Source organism: Corylus avellana, chromosome 5 (genome assembly GCF_965113065.1).
Source record: "Corylus avellana chromosome 5, dhCorAvel1.hap1.2, whole genome shotgun sequence".
Classification (NCBI taxonomy): Eukaryota; Viridiplantae; Streptophyta; class Magnoliopsida; order Fagales; family Betulaceae; genus Corylus; species Corylus avellana.
The window spans coordinates 17,368,333-17,383,627 of record NC_142494.1 but is presented as its reverse complement, the minus strand read 5'-3'; the positions used below and the strand labels follow the sequence as shown (position 1 = coordinate 17,383,627).

Here is a 15,295-nt window from a genome sequence, read left to right as displayed (position 1 = left end):
AGGATCGGGAATAAAAGATGAGCTAGTAACTTTCCTTCGGGGAAATTGAGACGTGTTTGCATGGAGCCATGAGGATATGCTGGGAATTGATCTGCGAGTAATGGTGCATCGACTCAATGCGAACCCTAATCACAAACCAGTGATTCAGAAGAGGAGATCCTACGCTCTCGAGAAGAGCCAGGCAGTGGAAGTGGAAATTAAGACGCTGCTGGATGCAGGATTCACAAGGGAAGTCTCTTACCCGGAGTGGATAACCAATGTAGTACTGGTGAAGAAGTCCAATGGGCGGTGGAGGATGTACGTAGACTTCACAGATCTCAACAAGGCATGCCTGAAAGACAGCTACCCACTCCAACACATAGATATCCTTATGGATTCGATGTCCGGGCATGAGCAGCTAAGCTTCATAGACACCTTTTTTGGCTACAACCAGATATCTATACACGAAGCAGACTAGGAAAGAACTTCTTTCAAAATTGACCGTGACTTGAAGGTGATGCCCTTCGGGTTAAAAAATGCTGGGGCAACATACTAGAGGCTCGTAAACAAGATGTTTAAGCACCAAATTGGAAGGAACATGGAGGTCTATGTAGACGACATGCTGGCGAAGGGCATACAAGCTGTCAAAAATATCCATGACTTGGACGAAGCATTCCAAACGCTGAGGAAGTACGGTATGAAGCTTAACCTAAAAAAGTGCGCATTCGGAGTATCCTCGGGAAAGTTCCTCGGATTCCTGGTATCCTAAAGAGGATTGAAGCCAAATTCGAGAAGATAAGGGTAGTGCTGGATATGCAGGCCCCTCAAAACATAAAGCAGATACAGCAGCTCACGGGAAGGATCACTGCTTTGAACAAGTTCATCTCCCGCTCCACGGATAAATGCTTGCCATTTTTCAAGATTTTGAGGAAGGCCTTTTCCTAGTACAAAGATTGTGATAGAGCTCTCTGGGAGCTAAAGGAGTACCTTAAGAGCCCATCGTTATCTGGCGGTGTCTCCATCTACTGTAAGTTCGTCATTAGCCAAGCCCTTCATGGAGCAGAAGAGAGATAATCACAGGTAGAGAAGCTAGCATTTGCATTATTGGTCTCAGCTAGGAGGTTAAGACCCTACTTCTAGGCCCATACTGTTAGGGTGCTAACTAAGTGTCCCTTGAAGAAGATTCTGCAGAAACCCGATATCTCAGATAGGCTAGTCAACTGGGCGATCGAACTCGTGGAGATCGATATAGAATACCACCCAAGGGTGACGATAAAGCGACAAGCACTAGCAGATTTCGTAGTCAAATTCTGCAACTTTCTAGAAGAGGAAAAACTTTCTCTCGGAGAAGCGTGGGTGGCGTACGTAGACGTATTGTCCATAAGAAAGAGAAGTGGAGTCGGTGTGGTGTTAACTAATAAGCGCCGAATATTTGATTGCATCAAAAGGCCCAATGAATTGGGATTTCCCTATTGGGCTAGGTCATTTCGGGGCAATCAGTTGGACCTTTGATTAATTAATATATCTTTTTTTGATTGACCTCCTATTTCATTGTAATTTTCGACCTAAGAATAACAAGAATGGAATCACGCTCTGTAGGATTTGAACCTACGACATCGGGTTTTGGAGACCCACGTTCTACCGAACTGAACTAAGAGCGCTTCATAAGTAGCCTCATTAGACTGTACATCTTTCTTGGTATATCCAGATAATAGGTAGGAGCATAAACTGAAACATTCTGGTGCCAATTGATTCTGAGTAGCTTTATCGAGATCAGAAGCGAATTGCGAAAAGGCTTCTAATTCTGCGAATTGTGCCAATTCCAATTTTAATTTGCCGGCTACTTGTTTCATGGCTTTAATTTGAGCTACGGATCCTACTTTGGAGACGGAAATACCCACGTTAATAGCAGGTCTGATTCTAGCATTAAATCTTCTATTTACCAATTTTTATTTGTGTGTAATGCAGCTTTACTTCTGTTTTCTTTATTATTGATAGGAATTCTCTTGTTAAGACCCTATGAATCGATTAAAACCTCAGATTCATACTACAACTACGATGATTCAATAAAACCCTCAAACTAAGTCCAAAAATTTCTTGCATAGCGGGCCCCGGCAGGAGGCCCGCACGACAGGCTATTAGCTCAGTGGTAGAGCGCGCCCCTCACGTCATTAGCATATTTCTATGCGGGTCTTACCAAAAAAGGATTTGGTGCCTGATCGGAATACGGAAGAATAAAAAAACTAAAATTTTCTGATATATTTTACCGCCGTTCATTTGCTCTCACATTCAAGCTCCTTAACTAATAGTATATGTTAATTCCTTAGCACTATTATCTATTTGATTTTGTGTTTTTTTTTTTTTTTTTGTGTTTTCAGGTTCATAAGGAAAAATACAATTAATCTCATTGAATTTGTTCTTAAAATGCATTTCAAGTTACTGTAGCAAAATTATTGTAGCATGTTACTGTAGCAAGTTACTATTGCAGGTTACTATAGCTGAGCTTGAGCCTAGCTACAGTGCGCTCGAGCCCACATGGGCGGCAAAGACACCCTGGAGTCCGGAACTACTATGGAAAGCCTTTTTAGCTCTCTTAATCCGACTGGGAGACTGACTTACGATTTTTCTAGGATTTTCATGGCTTCTAGGGTTTGTTTTACACCCTATAAATAGGCCTCAAACTTCAAGTGAAAAGTGTGCTTAGTTTTAGACAGAAAATATCTTTTTAGACACTTGAAGAGTTGAAGAGAAGATGAACATGGTAGAAGGCCATCCCATCACCAGCATGAGCAACTAATTCTGTAATAGGGAGTTCATGTAGCCCTTTCCAAGTAACAATGGTTTAATTGTATTTTAATTTGAGTTTTTCTGTATGCATGATGGTTGTATAACTATGAGAATTGATCTTAATGTTTATATTCAATCATTATGAAATTCTTCTCTTGTCTTAAAAAGTCTTTTATATTGATTGAACTCAGTTCTTCATATCTTCTGTGATTATATGAATGATTCTTATACAATGGTTTTAACTAACACATAATCAATAGAATTTGATAGGTCATGCCTAGGGAAGACGAACTTGTCTACACCCTAGTTTAGTGTAATTTAAGCAGACTATCTGCACTAACCGAAGATGAGTTATGATTATCCATTGATTGTGTGTAACTGATTAAGATATTTGATAGTTCATATTTAGGGAAGACATATTGTACCGCATCTAGAGATTAGGTAGATGGTTCGTGATGTGGTCCTTTTGTGTTAAAAAATATCAATAATAAAAATAATCACTCGCAATAGAACAAATCCTTGTGGGATAGGGCTATAAAGAGGGTGTCGAACCTCAAGGATTGCGTGAGTGTTGTTATCAAGCTTTTCAAGATTAAATATAACTCAATTTAAAAGATGAGTGATTTGTTTTGTTTTTAAACTAAATGCAGAAACGTAAAAGTAAATAGCATGAGAGATATAATAGGGGGTTGATTTCCCCAATAACCGCATAACATTGGTCAATTATAAATTAATTAGCTAAATTCATATTATGCATGCTCGTCTCACTCGAGTAGTCAAGAAATTTGCCATTATTAAGAAATAAATATAATCCATCTTCGGTTGGCTCGGACCGTCCACCTAACCACTAAGATGCGGTATGATCCATCTTCCTTAGGTATGGATTATCTAATTCCTTAATAGGCTACACACAATCAATGAATAAGCATAACCCATCTTCGGTTGGCATGAACTGTCTACCTAAATTACACAAAACTAGGATGTAGTACAATCCGTCTTTTCTAGGCAAGGCCTATCAAATCCTATTGATCATGTGTCAGTTAAAACCGTTGTATAACAATCATTCTTATAATCACAGAAAATATGAAGGATTGAGTTAAATCAATATAAACGACTTTTTAAGACAAGCTAAGAATTTTATAATGATTGAATATAAATATTATGATAAATTCTCACAGTTATACAACCATCATGAATATAGAAAAACCCAAATTAAAATACAATTAAACCATTTTTACTTGGAAATGGCTACATCAACGCCCTATTACGAATTAATTCCTCATACTGGTGCTGGGATGGCCTCTTGCCATGTTGCTTTTCTCTTCGACACTCCAAGCCTCCAAGAAGATAATTTCTGTCTAAAACTAAGCACACCTCTCTTCAAGTCTTAGAGACCTATTTATATGGTGTAAAACAAACCCTAGAAGCACTAGGAATCCCAGAAAAACCATAATTCAGTCTCCTAGTCGCATTAGGAGACCTAAAAAAGCTTTACTTATCAATTTCAGCATCTTCCAGACTTTCCAACATGAGTGCGCTCGAGCCCACCTATGCACATGGGCTGAGGTGTGCTCGATCCCACCTGTGGTGCGCTCAAGAGCACCTACGCACGTAGGCTACTTTGTTCTCTTATCTTGCGGGATGATTTTGGCATAGCAAATGTCCGAATTAGGAAATTTATATGTTACAATGAATTGTATTATTTTGAGTTAACTTTCCACTACCACTAGTTTTACCTTAATCTAATACTCGAGCAGAAAATTATGGTCAAAATACTGAGACGTGTGCTAGGTCTTCTCAAAGTGTGCTTAAGGTCAAAATCAATGGAATTAATTGCATTTTGTATAAAAAAAACCCTGAAACACAAAAACAAAAAACAAATAACAACGCTAAGGAATTAACACTTGCGAGTTTACAGGGGCTGGAATGTGCAACATTTGGCGCTTATCAGTCCATGCCAACTGAAAATGGATTATACTTATCTCTGAATTATGCTATTTTATTCATTACTTGAGTGAGACAAGCCCTATCTCATGCATAATATTAATTTCCCTTATTAATTTATGGTTGACCATTGTTATGCGGTTAGTGGTGAAATCAACTCCCTTTTCTCTCTCTCATCACAATCTACTCTTGCTTTATTTTATGCATTTACTTTATAAATCCAAAAACAAATGATCATCTTTTGAATTGAATTATATTTCATCTTGACAAGCTTGATAACAACATCTGTGTAGCCCTTGAGGTTCGACACCCTTTACATAGCCCCATCATACACGTATTCGTCTTATTGTGAGTGGTGATTTTATTATTGATTATTTTTGCACACAAAAAGACCACATTATTAACCAACTCAGAAGGAGAAGTGTTTGAATCTACAATCCGGCTGACTTTCACCACTTCCAACAACGAATGTAACGACCTAGGGAAAAACGCTATCCACATCTGAGCTATTACTCCAAAAGGACTAGTCAATTTAGAGCTTCTCTATAATTCATTATAAAGCCCAGTTTCACCTAGTAACTAGGCAATGTGGGACTTAGCACCCATGACTATCTTTATAAACCACCCTATGTGCCCTTCTTCTCATCTTCCCAATATGGGATCAGAGTATTACAACGAAGTTGAGTACGAAGCTGTCATTGCCAAAATGGAAATAGCTTGGGAGATGGGGGCCAAGAACCATGAGATAAGGAGCGATTCTTAAGTTGTCACGGGCCACATAAGGGGAGAATACGAAGCACGGGGCAAAAAGATGAAGCAGTACCTAGCCAGAGTGTAACAATTGAAGGAGATCTTTGAGTAGATAGTGGTCACAAAGATACCGCGGGAAGACAATACTCGGGTGGATGCATTGGCGCGACTCGGATCCGGGATAGATGAAGAAAGTGAAGCCTCTAACCGGAAGGTCCAGGACCTGACCGAGCCCTCAATAACGAAAAAAGAAGAGGTCATCCATATCGAGGAAGGCTCGGAATGGACAAAATAGATTATCGACTACTTAAAAGAAGGAAAGGTCCTCAACGAAAAGAAGGTAGCACACAAAGTACAGATGAGATAAGCTAGGTATACCTTGATCAAAAACGTTCACTACAAAAGAGGCTACACCCCACCTTTGCTAAAATGCATCTCTGGCCGGGAAGGAAGTACGTGCTGCAAGAGATACACAAGGGAGTGTGCGGCAGTCATTCCGGGAGTCAGATGTTGGCTTATAAAATGGTTAGGGCGAGGTATTACTAGCACCAGGATGAACAAAGACTCCAACGAGATGGAGACAAATGACAGAGGTTCGACAAGGTCATTACCAACCCCTCGGAGGAATTGAGTCCAGTCTCATCACCATGGTCTTTTACACAATGGGAAGTCGACATCGTGGGACCCTTACCCGTGCGTAAGGGAGGCAGCAAGTTCATAGTGGTTGCAGTCAATTACTTCACAAAGTGGGCCGAAGTCGAGGCTCTAGCCATAATCACAACTGGGACCATAAAAAGTTTCCTTTGGAAGTCAATGGTCTGTCAATATGGGATTCCACACGCTTTTGTAATAGACAATAGGAAACAATTCGACTGCGAGCCATTTTGAGCATGGTGCAAAAAATTGCACATTCGAAATTATTTGCCCTCACTGGGACACCCTCTAGCAAATGGGAATGTAGAAGCAACCAACAAAACCTTGATGAAGACTTTGAAGAAGAAGTTGGAAGACAAGAAGGGAGCTTGGGTGGAGTTCTTACCGGAAGTACTGTGGTCATACAGGACTACCGAAAGAACACCCATGATTGAGACCCATTTTCCCTTAGCCTTCGGGATCGAAGCAGTCATTTTAGTGGAAGTCGGGTCTGTTAGTTTCCAAGTCAAGGGCTACAACTTGGGGTTAAATGATGAAGGCATCAGGCTAAACCTGGATTTATTGCAGGAGAAGCAGGATATGGCCGGAGTCACCAATGACACCTACCAACGCAACATGGCCAAATACTTCAACAAGAAAGTCAAGCACAAGGAGTTCAAATAGGGGGACTGGGTACTCCGAAAGATCATGATTGCCACTAGAGACCCTGCAGAAGGCAAACTAGGACAACATGGGAAGGACCCTACAGAGTCGTGCACAATCACTGGCAAGGAGCATAATACTTGTAGGTGGAAGATGAGAGACCTCTACCCATACCTTGGAATGTAGAGCACTTAAAGAAGTACTATCAATGAGAAACAATTAAACTCTTTCCTTTATATTTATTTTGAACTCTTTATTTTTCATTATATTGCCACTCAATTCCCAATTAAAATTGGACACTTTATTGATGCCACAGTCAAGGATATTCCTATATTGACTTAAGCATCAGAGTGTCCCCGGTCAATCGACCGGCGGACAATCAATGCTAGTTCCCTTTAGCAGAAATAGAAGTGGGAAAACACCCTGGAAAAGTAGAAGCGGGAAACTCCCCAGAAAAGCGGAAGAGGGAAAACTCCATGGAATAGTAGAAGCGGGAAAACTCCCCAGAAAACCAAAAGCGTGAAAACTCGAAAAAGCAAAAGCGGGAAAAATCCCTCGAATAGCAGAAGCAGAAAAATTCCCCAGAAAAGCAAAGGTGGGTAAACTCCCCGGGGCAACAGAAATGGGAAAGAATGTCAAAGAACAAGAATAGGAAGCGAAAAATCCGAAAACATAGAGAGACTAAACACTTGGTCTTTTCAAACCAAGTCCTAAAAGAGTGGTTAGATTTTGCCCTCGGTCTTCTATATATCCGTGATCAAAGAAGAGTCAAAGCTCACACTCGGACAGAAAGAAAGACTAAACACTTGGTTTCTTTACAAACCAAGTCCTAAAAAAAGGTCAGATTTTGCCCTTGGTTTTCTCTAAGAACATTCGCAGAAAAGTCAAAGCTCATCCTCGGACAAACAGAAAGACCCAACACTTGGTTTCTTTACAAACCAAGTCCTAAAAGTGTAGTGACCCAAATAATTAACTAAGCTTAGGTAGCTTAGTTAGAGGGTTAATTTAGACTTTGGGTCACTAAGGATAGCTAGAAAGGTATTTTGGAAATTTTTGACTGTCTGACTGAACTTACGCTAGGGTTGCCGGACGTACGCTCTTGTTTGTAGTAGAGGACGTACGCGGGGGGACCATCGTACGTACACTGTTAATAGTACGCCGAGTACTCTGCCAATAATACACGGACATACGGTGGGGACCACACGGACGTACACTACTTTTGGAATACCCCTTGGTTAATACCTGGACGTACACTATAGCCTTTTGACCGCTAGGTAAATAGTACTAGATGTACGCCGCTATAGTACCGGACGCCCGTAACTTTCCAGAGAAGTTGGTAGCACCCTCCGCAATAAATACCCCCTACCCTCAAGGTTTCTCACACCCATTTTCACCCCAGGCTCCCAGAAACACTTTTGTGAGTGTGTTCTTGTGAGATTGTGTGTTTCCTATAATAAGAGAGGTGTTTTCTTGAAGGTTGCTTCCAGGAGGTAACCCTCTACGCTTAACTTTTCTTTTTAAGTCGTTATGCTCTTTTAATGCATTCCAGAGTAGCTTAGGCGTTGGTTTGAAACTTTAGACATGTTATACCATTGATCTTGTTTAGAGTTGGGCTTAGCATTCCATTGTGTTTTCTATTGCATGGAGATCTTATTTGGAGATAGAAGGTCTTAGAAATCAATTTAGATGGGTTTAGAAGCAGTTTGGGAGGATAGGTGGACATTTTGGAACAAACAAGGTTCTACCTAAAACTTTCTGAGCGGACATACGGCCTCGAGCCAGGACATATGGTCAAAAGCATTTCAGGGGAAACAACGTTTTGACCAAGTCGTCCGATAGCCTCTGTTGTCATGTTCTAGGTTTGTTTTATTTGGATTTAGAACTAATGATATGTCTTTTCTCAGTATTAGAGGTTATGGAGCCTCAAGTGAATTTTACGGACGAACCTTATGACCCAGGTGAGTAGAAACTCACGTGGATGCTTTTTATTACTTTACTGCATTGCACGTCTATCTTATATATATCAAACATACATATTTTGCAACTCTTATGAAATACATTTTAAAACTACTGTGAACTCTCTTTTGTGAAAACGTGTATTGATTAATAAGATAACAATGAGGCTTGTAAAACTATGCATGTAAAAGATTGATAAGATTTATTGTATCGTATGACATGGTACACTGGTACGTACGGGATAACGGCCGTGGGCTTACTATACAGGTTAACTTTATAGTCAAATGTGTGTGTGTGGACTTTGGATCCAATGGTTTCTTGACTAAGGCCCAGCCATTCCCTAATGGATGGTCACTACTGGTGTGAGCCACCCGAGGTCGGACTCAGTCGTGCCACTAATGTTATGTACGGTAGCATGCAATATCCAAGGCATCGGTGTTGTACTACAGGTCTCTCGAGATAGCGTCAACCCTGCTGAGAATGGGTAATATCTCGGGTAGACCATACGGTTGAGTTGTTACTGTTACTCATGATTATAAGCATATATTATATCTATATCACATCCATGATAAACTGTCATCTCATAATGTTACATGTGCTTTATAAATAACTGAGTTCACCATTTAATGATGGGTACGTCATGTGCATTTATACTCACTAAGTCGTCGGATTTACCCTTGTATTATTTTCCTTTTTTCTCTATATGTACAACTATGCGGTTATAGATAGTTTAGTAGAGATCGATCTAGCGAAGCTTCTGGTTATTGTGGAGGATTCGACCCGGGAGATGCTTAAGGATTTGTTGCAAGCTTAGGCGGGTACTCATGGTAACTAGTACTTTTGAGTTATGTTGTGGGCTTAGGAGCTTTTATGCATGCTTGCATATAGAGGCATAGTATGAATCCCTTGTAAAGATGATGATGTGTATAGTATGATTTCATCTACTTTGATGTTCCTTGGTAGACGCTCTGGTTGTAATGATTAATGTTTATAGAATCTTTTGTTGCCCTCTTTAGTATCATCTCTTTTGAGGAGTAGAGGTCCCTGAGTCTTGTTTCGCGTGGGATAAGACTGGGAGACGAAACGTGGAATTAATTACCACTTAATTAATTTTTGGGGCGTTATAGTTGGTTTCAGAGCAGTTGCTCTTCGGACCATAGGAATTGCTCTATTAGGTATTAGGTCATGATTTATTAGAGCTTTTGCTTGGGCGAATTGTAGGAGATGATCTACCACTACAAAAACCCTGCACTTTATTGACGTGTCAAATAGTAATTCATGTTTGCCACGTCAATAAATTTTGACGTGTCTAAATAGACACGTCAAAAAAAACATTTTTAACGTTTTAGATTTTAACACGTCAAAAATTTTTGACGTGTTAATGGAACATGTCAAAACTTTTTGACGTGCCATTTTTACATGTCAAAAAGTTTTGACGTGTTAGGATGACACGTCAAAAATTTTTGACGTGTTCTTTTGACACGTCAAAAGTTTTTGACGTGGCATTTCTTACACGTCAAAACTTTTTGACGTGTCTAAGTAACACGTCAAAAATTACAATTAATTATAATTATAATTAGGTATTATTATTATTATTATTTTTAAATCTGGTTTATTTCTGACATGCAAGTTTTAGCACGTCAGAAATTATTTCTGTTCCAATTTTTTTTTTTTTAAATCTGGTTTATTTCTGACGTGCTAAAACCAGCACGTCAGAAATTATTTCTGCTCAAAAATTTTTTTATTCTCCATGCAGTAATATAGGAAAAAAAAAAAAACTTTTTTCTGACGTGCTAAAACTAGCACGTCAGAAATTTCTGATGTGCTAATTATAACACCTCAGAAATTTCTAACGTGTTAAATGTTGGCACGTCACTAAAAAAAATGAGTGGGTTTTTAACTTTTTCCCTCTTTTTCCCTATCTTCTTTTATATATTCAACTTATTTGGTCCTTTTTCTTTCATTTCCAGACTTAGCTCTCTCTCTCTCCTCTCTCAATCTCCCTAGCCTCTTCTCTCTACAGCAAATGCAGCCGGCCAGCTCCCTCTAGAGGAAGAAGAAAAAGGAGACAAAGAAGATGAAGAAGAAGAAAAAGAAAAGGAGAAGAGAAGCAGATCTGCAAAAAAAAAAAAAAAAAAAAGGAGAAGAGAAGAAGAAGAAGAATAGAAGATAAGAAGATAAGAAGATTTTTTGGGTTTTTGAAGATTTGTTGAGTTTCACGTTTGGGTTTTTGACTTTTTCAGGTTGATTTTTTGATTTGGTTTCTGATTTTTTGGGTTTGGGTTTATGAAAATGGAGGAAAGAAGAGAGAGAGTGAGAAAATGGAGAAAAGAAGAGAGGGAGAGAGCTGGGGGAGAAACACGATGGGGTGAAAATAATTAATATATATATATATATATATATATATATATATATATATATATATATATATATATAATTTTAATTGAAAAATAATTTAAATTAATAAATTTTTTAATTGAAAAAAAAAGATGGCCAAAAGTTTTGACGTGGCAACACTGCCACGTCAACAACATTTTTGACGTGGCAGTGTTGCCACATCAAAAAAAAATTTAACGTGCTGAATTTCAGCACATCAAAAATTTTTGACGTGGCACTGTAGACACGTCAAAAACCTGAAATTTTTGACACCCCTTGTTTTAACCGTTGAGAAACGTCAAAAGGCGCACGTTGAAAGGGGTTTTTGACGTGTCAATACCATTGACACGTCAAAAACTCCGAGTTAATCATTCCATTTTTGTAGTGTACTAGAGCATAGGATGGATTAAATGTATACAAGGGATACAGAGTTGTGAATCTTGATGATCTTGAGGATTTTTGGAATTCGATATGGTGTTGAAGTCAGGATTAAGACCGCTTTGATGATGCAACTTTGGAGATTAGGTTTGATCTGCACTAAGATAGTTACATAAGGTCTTAAGCTTAGATCTACATTAGGACTTTGGATCAGGAGGTAGTAGTTTAGGTCCTTAGTAAGAATAGGTTTGTGATTAGGTTTGACGTTTTGAGCGAGACGTGACGTAGGGCTTTGAAGTAGGGGCTGATAATCGTTGTGACTGCAGAGATGTCACTGCACGATGGCATTGGGAGCAACAATGGTAAGGGACCATCCCAACCTGATGAAAAGACAAGAAACGTTTTGGACGCCACTTAAGCATTGGAAACTGTGGCAAGTCTTCTAGTGGAGGCTTTGGTCAATGTACGAGGAGAAGGGACTCCAAGTGGGAACAAATGTTGCTCTTTTAAGGAGTTTTATGACCATCCTTTCCCTGCCTTTAAAGGGAACCTGAACTCTGGAGAGGCAAGGGATTGGCTTACGAACTTGGAGGAACTGCTACGAGTTATGGATTGCACTGAGGAGCAAAGAGTCAAGTACGTGGCCTACAAGTTCACTGGAGAAGCAAGGCAATGGTGGTACGCTAAGAGGAACTTGCTAGTGATAGAATTAGGAAGCGAGGATGATATTACGTGGACCCAATTCAAGGAAGAGTTCTATTGGGAGTACTCTTGGAGCTTAAGGAGGAGGACACTCCAAGAGCTATTGTTCAACAAGAAACAAAGTCGTTGGTGGCATAGGTGTGGCAGGTTGCATTTTGGGAAATATAGATCAAGGAAGAATTTGCCTGCGGATGTGGCAAGATGGGACACTTCGTTTGAAACTGCAACCAGGCCAAAAGGAATGGTATTGGTCTACTTGGAAGGAAAGGATGGCAGGACCAGGGATAAACGTAGCCCCTAGAATTGTTTAATACATGCGGGTTCGCTTTGTTTTGGAGTTAGGGGCTGAGGTACTGGATGTATACTCAGACATTGACCAGTTGTATTTTGCTTTGTACTTGCACTTGATTTGAGGTTTTGGACCTAAAAGTGTAACATTAACTAAGAGTTTTGTTAATGCATGATGCTTGTTACACTATGATTGATGTGTTGATGATACACTTCATGATTTTGTTAATTGCCCATTAGAAAGATGTTAAGGCATTGATATTTTTGAACTTTGATTCTAGTATATTGGTAAAGAGCAATTAGTGAATCTTGTACCTTTGGATCTTGTATGCATGGATTACATGATTTTGGATTACATATGAGCTAAGAGATTCTAGCGAATCTTTCTGTACCTGAATGGACTAAGAAGTTATAGGGTATAGATGTTTGTGGAGACAAAGGAGGTGGCTAGAGCTAATCTAAGGGTTATGATCGCAAGATCAATTATCATCCTAGCAAGGCTAATGTAGTAACTGATTGAGTAGGAAGTCGACGGTAATTGCTTGCTAGGATTAAGGTTGCTTAGTTGGAGGACCCTGAGTGTACCTAGATCAAGCAGTTGCTAAGGCACAAGGGTTTTGCCTTAAGGATGATTGGTTGCTCACCCATTTCAAATGAGTGTGTGTCGGAAAACGAAGGACTAAGGAAGGAGACCATGAGCAAGCTCATCATTCTCCGTATACAGTACATCCCAAAAGTACCAAGATGTATAAGGATGAAAAAGAGGACGTAATTGGAGTTTAGTACCGATTTTCACCCACAGACGGATGGTCAGTTGGAGCGGACTAGCCAAATCCTGGAGGACATGTCATAGGCTTGCGTGTTGGACTTCAGAGGTAGTTGGAGTAGTACCTACCTTTGATTGAACCTACAATATTAGCTACAAGCGACTATTGGAATGCCACCTTACGAAGCACTTTATGGATGTAAGTGTCAGTCGCCCTTATATTGGGACAACGTCAATGAGAGGTAGACATTAGGGCCTAAAATGAATCAATATACTCGTAACAAAGTGCTTACAATCAAACAAAGGATGAGTACATCCTAAGGCCGGCAGAAGAGCTACGCCGATAACCGAGGTCAACCTTTGAAATTCGAAGTAAGAAATCGTGTATTCCTTAAGATATCACTGATGAGGGGAGTGATGCGATTTGGAAAGGAAGGGGAGATTGGCATCCAAGGTTGCCTTACCCTCATACATGCTAGGAACACATGATATTTTTCATGTCTCGGTATTAAGGGAGTACATCGCTAATCTAGACGTAGTGGTGAAGTACAAACCTTTGAAGATCCAGGAAGGATTGATGTACACCGACGAGCCAGTGAAGATCATGGATTGGAAGAAGCAAGTGTTGTGCACCAAGACGATTCCTATCGTTAAGGTATTATGGTGTAATCATGGTGTCAAGGAAGTATCATGGTGAGAAATGGAGCAGGACATGCGGAACCATTATCCACATTTGTTTATGACTTGATTGGGGTTATGGCATAGATACCCATTTCGGACTGTATTTGAAATTACTCGACTTGGGTGTTCAGATTGACGAGGACTAGTACAGTGTAGGAAATACTGAGTATGATGTCTTTACATTGAGGTTTAAGGATTTTATTCGTATGGTTAATTTCTTTTCTCTTGGACTGTATGCTTATCCGTTATGGTTTTGGGTGACCGCTACATTTGGATTGCCTAAGAGTAGTCGATTAAGAAAAGTTTGCTTCCGGTTAGGAAGTATAGCATCATGTCTAGAATACCCACTAGCTCGACTCCATGTGAAGCTACTCGTTTGGGTCGTCAAGTTTGACGATGGTCAATATAGTGTGGGTAACATCGAAAACGACACCCTTGGTGACTTACAAGTGGATTTGCTACAACTTTTGACGATGCCGACGTAGATCACTTTATATTGGATGAAGGAGCTCAGTGATAGAAGAACAAATGGGATACGATTTTTTCAAGGATGAAGATGAGCACGAACCTTATAAGACTATGGATGTTAAGGTGATGTTACTGTTTCTTCTTGTGTTTTGGGGCTAAGAAATTTCGAGCATGAAATTTTTATAAGGAGGGGAGAATGTAGTGACCCAAATAATTAACTAAGCTTAGGTAGCCTAGTTAGAGGGTTAATTTGGACTTTGGGTCACTAGGGACAGTTAGAAGGGCATTTTAGAAATTTTGGACTGTCTCATTGGACGTAGCTAGGGTTGCCAGACATATGCTCTTGTCTATAGTAGAGGACGTACATGGGGGGACCAATAATACGCTATACTTTACCAATAATACGCTGTACTCTACCAATAGGACACAGACATATGCTGGGGACCACACAGACGTATGCTACTTTTGGAATAGTCCTTGGTTAATATCTGGATGTATGCTACAGCCTTTGGACCGTTGGGTAAATAGTACCGGATGTACGCCCCTATAATACCGGACGTCCGTTACTTTTCAGAGAAGTTGGTAGCACCCTCTGCTATAAATACCCCCTACCCTCAAGGTTTCTCACACCCATTCTCTCCCTCAGGCTCCCAGAAACCCTTTTGTGAGTGTGTTCTTGTGAGATTGTGTGTTTTGTGGAGAAGGAGAGGTGTTTTCTTGAAAGTTGCTTCTAGGAGATAACCTTATGCACTTAACTTTCTTTCTAAGTCGTTATGCTCTTTTAATGCTTTCTAGAGTAGCTTAGACATTGGTTTGAAACTTTAGACATGTTATACCATTGATCTTGTTTAGAGTAGGGCTTAGCATTCCATTGTGTTTTCTATTGCATTGAGACTTTATTTGGAGATATGAGGTCTTAGAAAT

The 15,295-nt window shown here is 39.8% G+C and overlaps 1 protein-coding gene and 1 non-coding gene across 2 annotated transcripts; one reads left to right on the top strand and one right to left on the bottom strand.

Moving 5' to 3' along the window:
- Positions 1-577: 577 nt before the first annotated feature.
- Positions 578-6,777, top strand: LOC148585868 (uncharacterized). The gene is made up of 2 exons (XM_088516798.1): positions 578-674; positions 6,407-6,777. Exons 1-2 carry the CDS (start codon positions 578-580, stop codon positions 6,775-6,777), a joined length of 468 nt encoding a protein of 155 aa, XP_088372924.1.
- On the bottom strand, positions 1,567-1,640 carry TRNAW-CCA (transfer RNA tryptophan (anticodon CCA)). The gene has a single exon. It is a non-coding gene; the product is annotated as a tRNA-Trp (tRNA).
- Positions 6,778-15,295: the final 8,518 nt, after the last annotated feature.

What these genes read in the sequence shown, in the direction of transcription:
- LOC148585868 (XM_088516798.1), top strand. Translation starts at nt 578, where the DNA reads ATGGAGGTCTATGTAGACGACATGCTGGCGAAGGGCATACAAGCTGTC. An exon ending in CCAAACGCTGAGGAAGTACG is followed by an intron (nt 675 to 6,406) that starts GTATGAAGCTTA and finishes GACACCCTCTAG; the next exon opens with CAAATGGGAATGTAGAAGCA.